This window comes from Arachis duranensis, chromosome 10 (assembly GCF_000817695.3).
Source record: "Arachis duranensis cultivar V14167 chromosome 10, aradu.V14167.gnm2.J7QH, whole genome shotgun sequence".
Lineage (NCBI taxonomy): Eukaryota > Viridiplantae > Streptophyta > Magnoliopsida > Fabales > Fabaceae > Arachis > Arachis duranensis.
The window spans coordinates 44,835,923-44,848,464 of record NC_029781.3 but is presented as its reverse complement, the minus strand read 5'-3'; the positions used below and the strand labels follow the sequence as shown (position 1 = coordinate 44,848,464).

The 12,542-nt window shown below is 40.2% G+C and overlaps 1 protein-coding gene across 1 annotated transcript; it reads left to right on the top strand.

Moving 5' to 3' along the window:
- Positions 1-6,902: 6,902 nt before the first annotated feature.
- On the top strand, positions 6,903-8,024 carry LOC107469734 (uncharacterized). The gene is made up of 2 exons (XM_016089114.1): positions 6,903-7,066; positions 7,496-8,024. Exons 1-2 carry the CDS (start codon positions 6,903-6,905, stop codon positions 8,022-8,024), a joined length of 693 nt encoding a protein of 230 aa, XP_015944600.1.
- The last annotated feature ends 4,518 nt before the right edge of the window (positions 8,025-12,542 follow it).

Here is a 12,542-nt window from a genome sequence, read left to right as displayed (position 1 = left end):
TGCTGAATCCAGGATCACAAAGTCTGTAGGAAAAATGAACTTGTCGACCTTAACTAAAAGGTTTTCAATCACTCCTTTGGGATGTACCACTGATTGATCCACCAGTTCTAAGGACACTTGTGTTGGCTTCATTTTTCCTATGCCAAGCTTCTTTACTAAAGAGGATGGAATCAGATTTATGCTTGCTCCTAAGTCACACATCCCCTTGTCGATTAATAGATTTCCAATGGTGCAAGGTAAGAAGAAACTTCCTGGATCTTCAAGTTTGGGAGGGAGCCCCTTCATGATTAGTGCACTGCATTCTTCAGTGAGCGGCACAGTCTCTTTTTCATTCCAACTCCTTTTCTTGTTGATGAGTTCTTTTAAGAATTTGGCATACAAGGGCATTTGTTCCAGTGCCTCAGCCAAGGAAATGTTGATCTCTAACTTCTTGAAAGTCTCAAGAAATTTAGAAAAGTGTTGGTCCTTAGTCTCTTTGTGGAATCTTTGGGGATAAGGTAGTGGAGGTGTAAGACTCTTCTCCACTTGCTGCTGTTTTGGAATTGGTTCTTCCATGATCTGCTTCCCTTTCTTTAAACTTTGTGGTTGATTGTTCTCTTCTATGAGCCTTTCTGGGACATTCTTACTTGTTATGTCCTGGTTGTTAGCTTTATCTTTCTCTGTTGGTTCTTTGTCACTCTCCATGAACTTCTTGGTTGCCCCTTTGTTACTATCTACCAATGTCTTCCCACTCCTTAGTTGTACAACTTTGCATTCTTCTTTTGGATTAGGAATGGTATCACTTGGTAGTGAGCTTGAAGGTCTCTCAATAGAAATCTGCTTGGAGATTTACCCAATCTGCCTTTCTAGGCTCTTCATGGAAGCTTCTTGGTTCTTTGTTATCAATTCTTGGTTCTTCATCATCTTTTCCATGAGCATCTCCAGATTAGTAATCCTTTGAGAGTCTTGTGAGATTGGTTGGTTTTGGGGTGTTGATGGATGATGGTAAGTGATTTGGTTAGTTGGTTGGTTATTGGGTGGATAATGGTTAGAGTTGGGGTAATTTTTGGGGTTTTCTGTAAAAGTTTTGGTTAGTTGGCTAATGGTTGTGATTTTGGTTGTTTCTTGGAGTGTTTTGAGCTGAGTTTCTTTGCCATGGTTGTTGGTTTTGGTTGTGGTTGTCTCCCCACCTAAGGTTTGGGTGGTTCTTCCAAGATTGTAGGTGTCACCATACACTTCATTTGATCCAGAAATTTGGTTGTTCATATAGTGCACTTGCTCTTGTTGCTGTTCTTCTTGGCTCTCTTCATTCTGCCCCCAAGGGGTTGATGGTTGGCTTGTGGCACTCACTGATGCAACCTAAAGGCTATCAATCCTTTTGGCCATTTGCTCAAACTGTTGTTGAATTTGCTGCTGCATCATTTTGTTCTGAGCTAGGATTGAATCCACTCCTTCCAACTCCATTACTCCTCTCCTTTGTGATGGTTGGTGTTGCCTTTGGTGAGCAAAGAAATACTGGTTGTTAGCCACCATGTCAATGAGATTTTGAGCTTCCTCTGCAGTTTTCATGAGTTTTAACGAGCCCCCAGCTGAATGATCAAATGCTTCCTGGGATTTCAATGTTAGGCCTTCATAGAAATTCTGCAACTTATCCCACTCAGTGAACATTTCAGGTGGACATTTCCTGATCAGAGCTTTGTATCTCTCCCATGCCTCATAGATGGGTTCAGCCTCCATTTGTGTGAATATTTGTACCTCAGTCTTTAATCTAATGATCCTTTGAGGTGGGTAGAATTTGGCAAGGAACTTGGTTACCAAATCGTCCCAATTATTGATGCTGTCTCTTGGGAAAGACTCCAACCATTGGGTAGCTTTATCTCTGAGAGAAAATGGAAAGAGCAGTAGCTTGTAGCTAGCAGGATGCACTCCATTAGTTTTGACAGTGTCACAAATCCTTAGGAAAGTAGACAAGTGTTGATTGGGGTCTTCAAGTGGTCCTCCTCCATATGAGCAATTATTTTGAACTAAAGTGATAAGTTGTGGCTTTAGTTCAAAATTATTTGCATTAACATTTGGAGTTAAAATGCTGCTTCCACAATGCCTTGGATTTGCAAATGTGTATGAGGCTAAAACTCTCCTCTGTGGAGGATTGTTGTTGTCATTGGCTGCTCCTCCTGGTGGATTGGTTGAATGTTCCTCCATGACTTGAAATTCTTCTTCTGACTCCTCCTCTCCAATAATGTTTTTCCCCCTTTCAGCTCTTCTTAATCTCCTGAGGGTTTGTTCGTCTTGTTCATGAAAGGTGGGTGTAGCTCTTCTTGTATCTGTTATACAAACAAAACACAAGAAACACACAAAACCAATGACAGTTCAATCTATTGCTAAAGTGAAGTTTTAGTTAGCTTAAGCAAAAATTCAAACAGTTAGTGGGTTAGTTAAAAATTAAAGAAACAGAAAAGAAAAAGTACTTGATCTAGACCTCCACTTCACTAAATCATTGTCAATCTATTTCAATCCCCGGCAACGGCGCCAAAAACTTGATGGTGTTTTTGTGGAGAAAGGAATTTCCAACACACAAATCCAACCGGCAAGTATACCGGGTCGCATCAAGTAGTAATAACTCACAAGAGTGAGGTCGATCCCACAGGGATTGATGGATCAAGCAACTTTAGTGGGTGATTAGTTTAGTCAAGCTAACATTGAGTGAATTGTGTGAAGTGTAGCCAACATAAAGTAAATGCAGAAATCTTAAAGATGCAGAAAGTAAATTGGCAAGTAACTTAAAGAGCAAGAAATGTAAATTGCAAGAATCTTAAATGACAAGAAATGTAAATTGCATTAAATGTAAATGGGAGTTGAGGATTGGGAATGCAGAATTTCAGCAAGGGAAATTAAATTGCAACAATTAATAAAGCAGAAGATGAATTGGAAGTAACTAGAATTCAAACAGGAAATGAAATTAAATTTGCAGCAAGGGTTCACAGAAGAACCAAAAAAAGAAAATGGGATCTTAGGACTCCAGAGACTAGATAGCAAAGCCTAGATCTCAATTGCCTTCCCAGATCCAAGTTCACAAAGCAATTAACAAGAAATTAAAGAATAAGTAGTAAAGGAAATGAAATTGAACTCAATTATGCAAAAGAGAAATTAAAAAGATCTTGAATGGAGATTGAGACAGAAATTCCTCAATTCTTCACACCCAAGACTCAAACAAGAAAGGTAAAAATGCTCCAGCAAGAACGAGGAAGAAGAGAGATCAATTCTCCTCCCCAATTCTCTGAAATCTCAGTGCCTCACTCTCAGTGAAGTCTCCAAGAGAAGGTTCAAAAGTTAAAAATAAAAGAAAAGGTTCAAAGCTCAAAAGAAAGGTCCTAATTACATCAAACTAACTCCTATTTATACACTTTCTATTCTTGGATCTTGGGATTTGGATGGGCTTTTAATTTGGTAAAGAAATGAATTAAATTGGATTTTTAATCCAATTTTCAGCCCATGAAAAATTGACTTCCAGGAGGCTGCCCTGCCCTTGTGGAGGGCAGGGTAGCAAATTGTGCGTGCGGCCTTGTGCGTGCATGTTTGGTGCGTGTGGTACTGCAGGATGCTGCCCTGCCCTTGTGGAGGGCAGGGCAGAGTTTTATGGTGCGCCAGATTCTGCTGCCCGTGCGTGCTGCTGCTGCCGAGACTCCCTTGGTGCGCCAACTCTTGTGCGCTGACCGTGCATCACAAATTTCTGCCCTGCCCTTGTGGAGGGCAGGGCAATGTTTCCAAAAGTGAAGCCCCGCGTTCAAAACTTGGTGGAGGCACACGATACTTCCTTTCCTTGGTTTTCTTGGCACCAAAGTAAGGCCTAGTTCCTTGCTTCCTCATGGTGCCGAGTTCGATCCTTGTGGCAAGCATTGGTAAGCTTTTTCCTTGAATTTATTTCTTTGATGAGCCCGATATTGCTCTTGAGGAGGGCAGGGCAGAGTTTTTGCTCTCCTTGATCCTTGGCATCAATTTGTGCTCCGCGCTTGTTGTGGGCAGGGCAGTGTTGCTTCTCAAAGCTTGTTTCATTATGTTGCCCTCCTGGAGGGCAGTGTGCCCTTGTGGAGGGCAATGTTTGCTTCCTCCCTTCCATGCGCCACACTTCTTCTCTCCTTGGGCCACGCTTTCTTAAGCCACGTTTTTCCTTTTTTTCTTTCTTTCTTCACCTACAAGAAACCAAAACAACCACTCAAAGTATCTCTAAATTCACAAGGTTTATAATTCATTAAAAATTAATTAATTCTTGCTCAAACCTCATGATTTAGCATCAATTTAATGGTAGTTGCTTGATTTATAGAAGTTATGCATTTTCATTCCAAATCACTTACTTAGGATGCAAGAAAGTGCATAAAGACTAATAAAACTAGTGTAATTAGCTTGAAAAATGGGTATATGATGACTTGTCATCACCAACATGGAACTGGCGTTGAGCGTCAGTTTACGTCATCTAATCACGAATAAAATATGGACTACTATATATTGCTAGAAATCTCTGGATGTTTACTTTCCAACGCCGTTGAGAGTGCGCCATTTGGAGTTCTGTAGCTCCAGAAAATCCATTTCGAGTGCAGGGGGTCAGATTCCAATAGCATCAGCAGTCCTTTGTCAGCCTTTTGTCAGAGTTTTGCTCTGGTGCCTCAATTTCAGCCAGAAAATACCTAAAATCACAGAAAAACACACAAACTCATAGTAAAGTCCAGAAATGTGAATTTAGCATAAAAACTAATGAAAACATCCCTAAAAGTAACTAGATCATACTAAAAACTACCTAAAAACAATGCCAACAAGCGTATAAATTATCCGCTCATCAATGACCATAGCTTGCTTCATACCAACAATATCTATAGGATCAACCCTTACTCACGTAAGGTTTATTACTTGGACAACCCAGTGCACTTGCTGGTTAGTTGTGCGAGGTTGTGAAGAAAGTGTTGAGTTATAAACGCGCATACCAAGCTGAATGCCATTATTAGTGATCACAATTTCATGCACCAGAAGGACCCAGGGAGTTTTCACATCCCCTGTGCTATAGGAGAAACAATGATTGATAAGGGACTCTATGACCTGGGAGCAAGCATCAACTTATTGCCTCTATCCCTCATGAAAAAGCTTCAAATCAATGAGCTAACACCAACAGACGTAATCATCAAATTGGCTGACAAAACTCAAAAACAGGCAATAGGAGTGGTTGAAAACGTGTTAGTGAAGGTTGGAAACTACTTCCTTCCCACAGACTTTGTTATCTTGGGGATGGAAGAATCACATCCATCCCATCATCCTGGGGAGACCATTCTTAGCCACAGCCAGGGCACTTATAGATGTGGAGTCAGGAAAGCTAATATTGACGATACATGATGAATAACTCACTTTCAATGTCTTTAAACCCTCACAAGAAGCAGATCATGAAAACAAAGAATCAAGGAAAGAGCACAATAAGGAACTGATGGAAGAGACAAGCACGGAAGCACAAACAATACACCTGAGAATCCCTCTGGTTGACAAGCAATATGGTCAGAAGGAATAGCAGCCAAGTGTAACCTAAGAGGAGCTAAACCCACCAGAGTCATATGAGACCAGCAACAAAATCTTCCTGGAAAATGGAACCATAAGGAGCAGGGCAACATCAAAGGGAACAAGGAAAAAGGCCCTAAGGGGATGGAGGAACAAGAAGATCCCTACAGAGGATTTCTCTCCAGGAGATGAAGTGATCTCTACTTATTTTCCACCTATCCCACCTCATCTCCCCACCATCCCATCTCAGTTGCGTCAAGTGTACACCATCAGCAAAATTCTTTCCTTAGAACATGTGGAGCTTCTTAATAAAGCCAATGAAGACAGATTCACTGCAAGAGGGGAAGATTTGAAGCACTACCAACCACCCTGACAAAGGCCAAACGTCAAGCTAATGACGCTAAAGAAGCACTTCATGGGAGGCAACCCATGTTTTATATCATTTCCTTTAAATTTTTAATAGTAGTTAATAAAGCAAGTTCATGAATTCTAAATCAACTTTGACAAGCACTTAGAAGAATCTTTATATGCAGCATATAGTGAACAACAATTTTGGTGTTCAGGGCACACTAAGATGGCACATACACAATTCATATCATGTCAGTCTTAGAGCCTTAATTAAATCATTTTACACCACATGCTCACAAACTAAGTTTGGTGTCACCAATGTTGCATGAATGAACACTTAGTTAGTCGGTTGGTTTGCATTCATGAATGGCACTTAGTTAGTCAAAATCAAAAATTAAAAAAAAAACAAGTAGCTAGCTTCCCATCCCTAATTTTTCCGCCACAATTCAAACTAATCTCTCTTTTCTTTTGTCTTGCAAGGAAATCGAAGGGAAAGTTGGAGGGAACTGATGGGATAACCCAAGGGGGGTGGTTCGGCCACTTCACCAAGGGAACTACACACATGTCTTCAAGGGGAGTACCTTGGGAAGTGTTGCCATGCAACGTTGGCAGAAGGATCGCCTTGGAGACCGAACCAATCATGTCATAAAAGTGGTGATCCTCGTGCTCATTCTACACCAAACCCCAACCGTCCACCATTGGATTTTTCTATCAATCCACACCCTTCAATCTCATCATCCTCCTATATAATGAACCCCCCACTCTAAACCCTTCCATATGCAAATATCCTTTCAATCCATCTCTCTTCTTTCTTTCGAAACACACACTTAACACTTCTTCTCCCATCAAAAGCCTTCTCACACACTCTCATAGCTACATCTTTTCAACTGCAAGCATCCATACTTCTACAAATTTGAAATCAAAGGTTACTCATGGCATCATTGAGCTCTAAAAGATGAAAAGAGAATGAGCCTATAGAGCAACCCCCTTTTGATGAGAAAAAATTTAGAACCTTTCACCATGCATTATAATTTGGATAGATGGCTGAGAAAGAGATCATATATGAGCTATGCTTTCAAGTCACGAAAACTGAGTACTCCGAAATCACAGAGAAGGTGGAAAAGAGAATATGGAAGCTCCTCACTGATCCGGTCACAAGAGTAAATGCAACTCTTGTAAGAGAGTTTTATGCAAATGCGGTCAGGTATGATAGGGCAGATGAATCTTATATAAGCTTCGTAAGAGGGATGACGGTGGATTTTAGTCCCATGAACATCATGAGGGTGTTAAAGCTATGAACCATACCATTCGCAGAAGAGAGCTATCAATCCAAAATAGATAGCAGTCTCAATTATGACCAGATTGTGGAAGATATCTGCATACCAGAAGCGGATTGGGTAAGAGATTCCCATAGGAAGCCCAAATTTATTAAGAGAGGCTATCTCACCCTGAAGCAAAAGGATGGTTCAAAATTGTAAGGAGATCCATCCTTCTCGCCGAAAACAACTCAGAGGTAAACCGTAAGAGAGTAACAATGGTACAATGCATACTCAAAGGGAGAGAGATCAAGGTTCACGAACTCATAGCTCAGGGCATTCGGAAGTTCGCTGAGAAAAGTGATTTCTGGAGGAAGGTTAGGCTACCCCGGCACTATTTTCTGTCTGTGCGCAAAGTCTGGGGTGGTGTTCGAAGATGGAAACCCCGTGTGGATAAAAGTCGGTATCCCAATTACTCTTCGACGGATGCATGCCGTTGCACCTCCCCTACCTCAACGAATACTAAGAAAGAGGCCAGCCTATCAAGTTGAAGAAGGACAAAACCTAGAGGAGCAAGCCCCAACCATTTTAGACATGCATAAATTACAAGAAGCTATTGATGGCTTGTCTAGGCAATACATAGAGAATCAAGGGGCACAGAAGGAGCTTCAACTGCAAATGATGGATCGCCAAGAAGAATCATTCTCTAGATGGATGAATCAACAAGGGGAGTGGCAAAAGCAATTGATGGAGCAACAACTGGAACAAGGGAGACAGTGGGGTGAATCCTTCCATAGGTTGAACCAAAAGCAAGATCAACAACAAGAAGCCATCCAGAAGCTAATCAATATCCAAGCACATCAAGGTGCACACATTCATGAGATGCATCGGAAACAAAGAGAATAGGCAGATCTTTTCGATGAATACAGAGCGTTCTCGGAAGGAGTCTATATGAGTGAGACTGGATATCATGTAAACACTCAAGCCAGGCTCGGATACTTAGTCGAACAACTACCTGTATTGCACTCTGGGATCACAAGATATGAGGACGTAAAGGATGAATTAGCACGAGAGGAACGAGAAAGAGCCGAAAGGAGTCTTGAATCAGTAAGAAAGGGACTGGAAGATTGGAAAATAGCCAGAATGACACGGATGCAGGGAAGTGCAAGTGGACACAAAGAAGACAAACGAGAGAGAGAGCATGAGCATTCCAATAAGTAAAAGGTGGTGGAGTTCTCTCTTTGTTCTATCTTTTTCAAGTTTTAAATAAGAAAAATCATGTATGAAATAGAACATGCTTCCATAGTAGCTTAGGAATTTTCAATTATGCCTTTAAGATTTTATTGCTTAAGTCTATGTGTGTTGGCCTGAGTCCCTGGCTTTCATTTTCATCTTGCTTACATGTATGCTTGTCCTCTAAGTCAAATAAAAGAAAATGTTATGAAAAACAAGAGTGGGGTTTACCTTGTGAAGTATGTTCTCAATGTTTGTGGTATGGTAATTGATTAGCTAAGTTGGTTCACCAACAAGGTATATAGGTAACTATATGCTCTAAATCACATGCTTGAAGCACATCCTATTAAGATTAGCCAAACAACAAGATCCTAATAAGAAGAAGAAAAAGAATAATAAGAGTTTTAAAAGAAAAGAAAATAATAAGAAATAAGGCTAGGCACCAAGGGTTTGAATCTTGAGGCATGTTTCTGTGGTGCTTCTGTGCAAGGGATATGCTTGGATGAATAAGCTCTCAGGGGTGCCTTATCACTTGGTAACTTGGGTTAACTAACCCGGGATTATCAGCTGAAAGTCCACTATCAAGAACAACCTCTGCTATAGAGCACTTAGTAACCCAAAGAGGTATTGGACACCAAGGTCTCAAGAAAGAAAATAACAAACCATATGCCTGTGGTGTGCATGTATGGGGGAAAGAGACTTGAGGGAGTAAGTCCTTAGGGGTGTCTTAACACCTAGCACCATGAACCAATTGGTTTGGGAGTGTTGGCTGAAAGCTTATCTTAAAGAGTCGCCCTCTCACAGAGCACTTACCCCAAGAGTGCAATAAACCCTGGAAAAGAAGGGAGGATCAATAAATAAGAAGTCTCATATGATGCAATCAAGAAAGTATTCAAGAGCATGATAAGGACCTGAAAACCAGTAAAGGAATGAACCTAAGTTGCTATGCATGAAACCCCATAAGCCAAGAACTTGACTTCTATAATAAGAACTTGTGATGTGTGGAAAACGATCCAATACAAAACTCACCGGCAAGTGTACCGGGTTGCATCAAGTAATAAAACTCACGGGAGTGAGGTCGATCCCATAGGGATTGAAGGATTGAGCAATTTTAGTTTAGTGGTTGATTTAGTCAAGCGAATCAAGTATTGGTTGAGTGGTTTATCATTAACAGAAACTAAATTGCTTGGAATGTAAAGGGAGAGGGGAGAATTGCAGTAAATTAAAGAGCAGGAAAGTAAAAGATGCTGAATCTTAAAGAACAACTAATTAAATGACTGAAACTTAAAGTGCAAGAAATGTAAATTGCAGTAACTTAAATTGCAAGAAATGTAAATTGCTTGAATGGAAAGGGGAGTTGAGGATTGGGAATTCAGAATTCAAACGAGGGAAATTAAATTGCAACAATTAACTAAACAAGAGATGAATTGAACTAGATTAAATCTCAAACAGAAATGGAAATTAAATTGTAGCAGGGGTTCACAGAAGAACCAAAAAGAAAATGAGATCTCAGGGCTTTAGAGACTAGATAGCAGAGTCTAGATCTCAATTCCCTTCCCAGATCCAAATTCAACAAGCAATTAACAAGAAAATTAAAGAAGAAGCAGTAAAGGAAATGTAATTAAACTCAATTCTACAGAAGAGAAATTAAAGAGATATTGAATGGAGATTGAGACAGAAATTCCTCAATTCTTCACACCCAAGACTCAAACAAGAAAAGTAAAAATGCTCAAGCAAGAACGAGGAAGAAGAGAGATCAATTCTCCTCCCCAATTCTCTGAAATCTCAGTGAAGTCTCCAAGAGAAAGTTCAAAGGTTCAAAAATAAAAGTAAAGATTCAAAGCTCAAAAGAAAAGTTTAAGTTCAAAAGTAAAGGAAAAGGTCTTAATTACATCAAACTATCTCCTATTTATACAGTTTCTATTCTTGGATTTTGGAATTTGGATGGGCTTTTGAGTTGGTGAAGAAATGAATTAAATTGGATTTTTAAACCAATTTTCAGCCCAAGAACAATTGCTTCTAGGAGGTTGCCCTGCCCTTGTGGAGGGCAGGGCAGGAAATTGTGCGTGCGGCCCTTGGTGCGTGCGTGTGGTGCATGTTGGTGCTGCAGGATGCTGCCCTGCCCTTGTGGAGGGCAGGGCAGAAATTTTTGGTGCGCCGGATTCTACCCGTGCGTGCGTGCTGTTGCTGCCGAAGCTCCCTTGGTGCGCCATTCTGGTGCGCTGGCTGTGCACCACAAAATGCTGCCCTGCCCTTGCAGAAGGCAGGGCAATGTTTTCAACATTGAAGCTCCGCGTTCGAAACTCGATGAATGCACACGCTACCTTTTTTTCTTGGTTTTCTTGGCACCAAAGTGAGGCCTAGTTCCTTGCTTCCTCATGGTGCCGTGTTCGATCCTTGTGGCAAGCATTGGTGAGCTTTTTCCTTGAATTTATTCCTTTGATGAGCCCGATATTGCCCTTGAGGAGGGCAGGGCAGAGTTTTTGCTCTCCTTGATCCATGGCACCAATTTGTGCTCCGCCCTTGAGGAGGGCAGGGCAGTGTTGCTTCTCGAGCTTGTTTCCTTATGTTGCCCTGCTAGAGGGCAGTGTGCCCTTGTGGAGGGCAATGTTTGCTTCCTCCCATCCATGGGCCACACTCTTTTCTCCTTGGGCCACGCTTTCTTAAGCCACGCTTCCTCTTTTCTTCTTTTCTTCACCTACAATAAACCAAAACAACCACTCAAAGTATCACTAAATTCACAAGGGTTATAAATCAATTAAAAGTCAATTAAATTTAGCTTAAACCTCATGAGTTAGTATCAATTTAATGGTAGTTGCTTGGTTTAAAGAAGTTATGCATTTTCATTCCAAATCACTTACTTAGGATGCAAGAAAGTGCATAAAGACTAATAAAACAAGTGAAATTAGCTTGAAAAATGGGTATATGATGACTTGTCATCACAACACCAAACATAAATCTTGCTTGTCCCCAAGCAAGCATCAAAACTAAGAGAAAATGAAATGAACAAGAAAAGAAAACATATCCTTATTAGGCATATAGCAGAACTTGATTCATGGAGTTTTTATGCAGACAATGATAACTCAATTATTGTTGCTGTTACATAATATACATTTTTCCTTAAAAGCTTACTAAACTTGCTATTATAAGGTTTATTCTTTCTTTCCTCCCTTGCTAACTTTTCTTTTCTCATGTTGCTTAACAAGCTTATTATTCTTTTGAAGGCTTGGTGTCTAATGTTGCAGTAGTAGCCTTTGGCTTTATTTTTACTCAACATCTTTCCACCACAGACACATGGCTCACTATTTCCTCCTAGGATCATTGATGCCCAGCATCTCTTTGGATAACTAAATGTTCTGTATCTAAGTTGCTCTTTATTATGGACTTTCAATTGGCCATCCCAAATCAGTTGATCTAAGTGACCAGGTTTTAAAATACCCCTTAGAATTTACTTATCCAAGCATATCTTAGTACAAGAACACCACAGGCATATGTCCTAGGGTCCAAGCTATTGGTGTCCAACCTTTATTCTTTGTTTTTCTTCCCACATTGGCTTTCTCTTCTTCCTTTTCTTTATTTTTGTTCTCAAGGGCTTTTTCTTTACTGATAGGAACCTTTATAACAGTAAGCTAGCTCACACTTCAATGAAAATGATATTATGCAGCAATTATTTTATGAGTTAGGCATTTAATCAGACACATATACCACCATAAATTTCCATTCTACTTAAGCAACATTGGACATTTACTTTCCAATTCAAACAATTCTCTTTTATTCAAGCATATGGGAAACAAAACAAAATTCAGCTAGGTGATGGATGACAAGCAATATGCAGATTTAGCATACTTAATCAAACAACTTCACTTGCAACTAGATAAACACTTTAGCAGGATATATAATGGTTTCCATGTTCAAAACAATTCACAGCAGCAAGGGTTAAGTTTAGATACAACCTTTGAAGTTGCAGCCCTTTGATTCTTCCTTCTGCTGTGTTTTCTTTAAGATGCACAATATTTTCAATTATTGACTCATATCCTACATAATTCTCAAAGTTGCTTGCTTCTCAAGCCCTTAATTACATGGTTAGTATGCATAAATTGAGTGTGGCTCCTGGATTTATTTTGGTGTGGGAACACCAAACTTAATTGTTTGCCACAGTCTCTGATGCAACAAGTTAACCATATGTGAAAC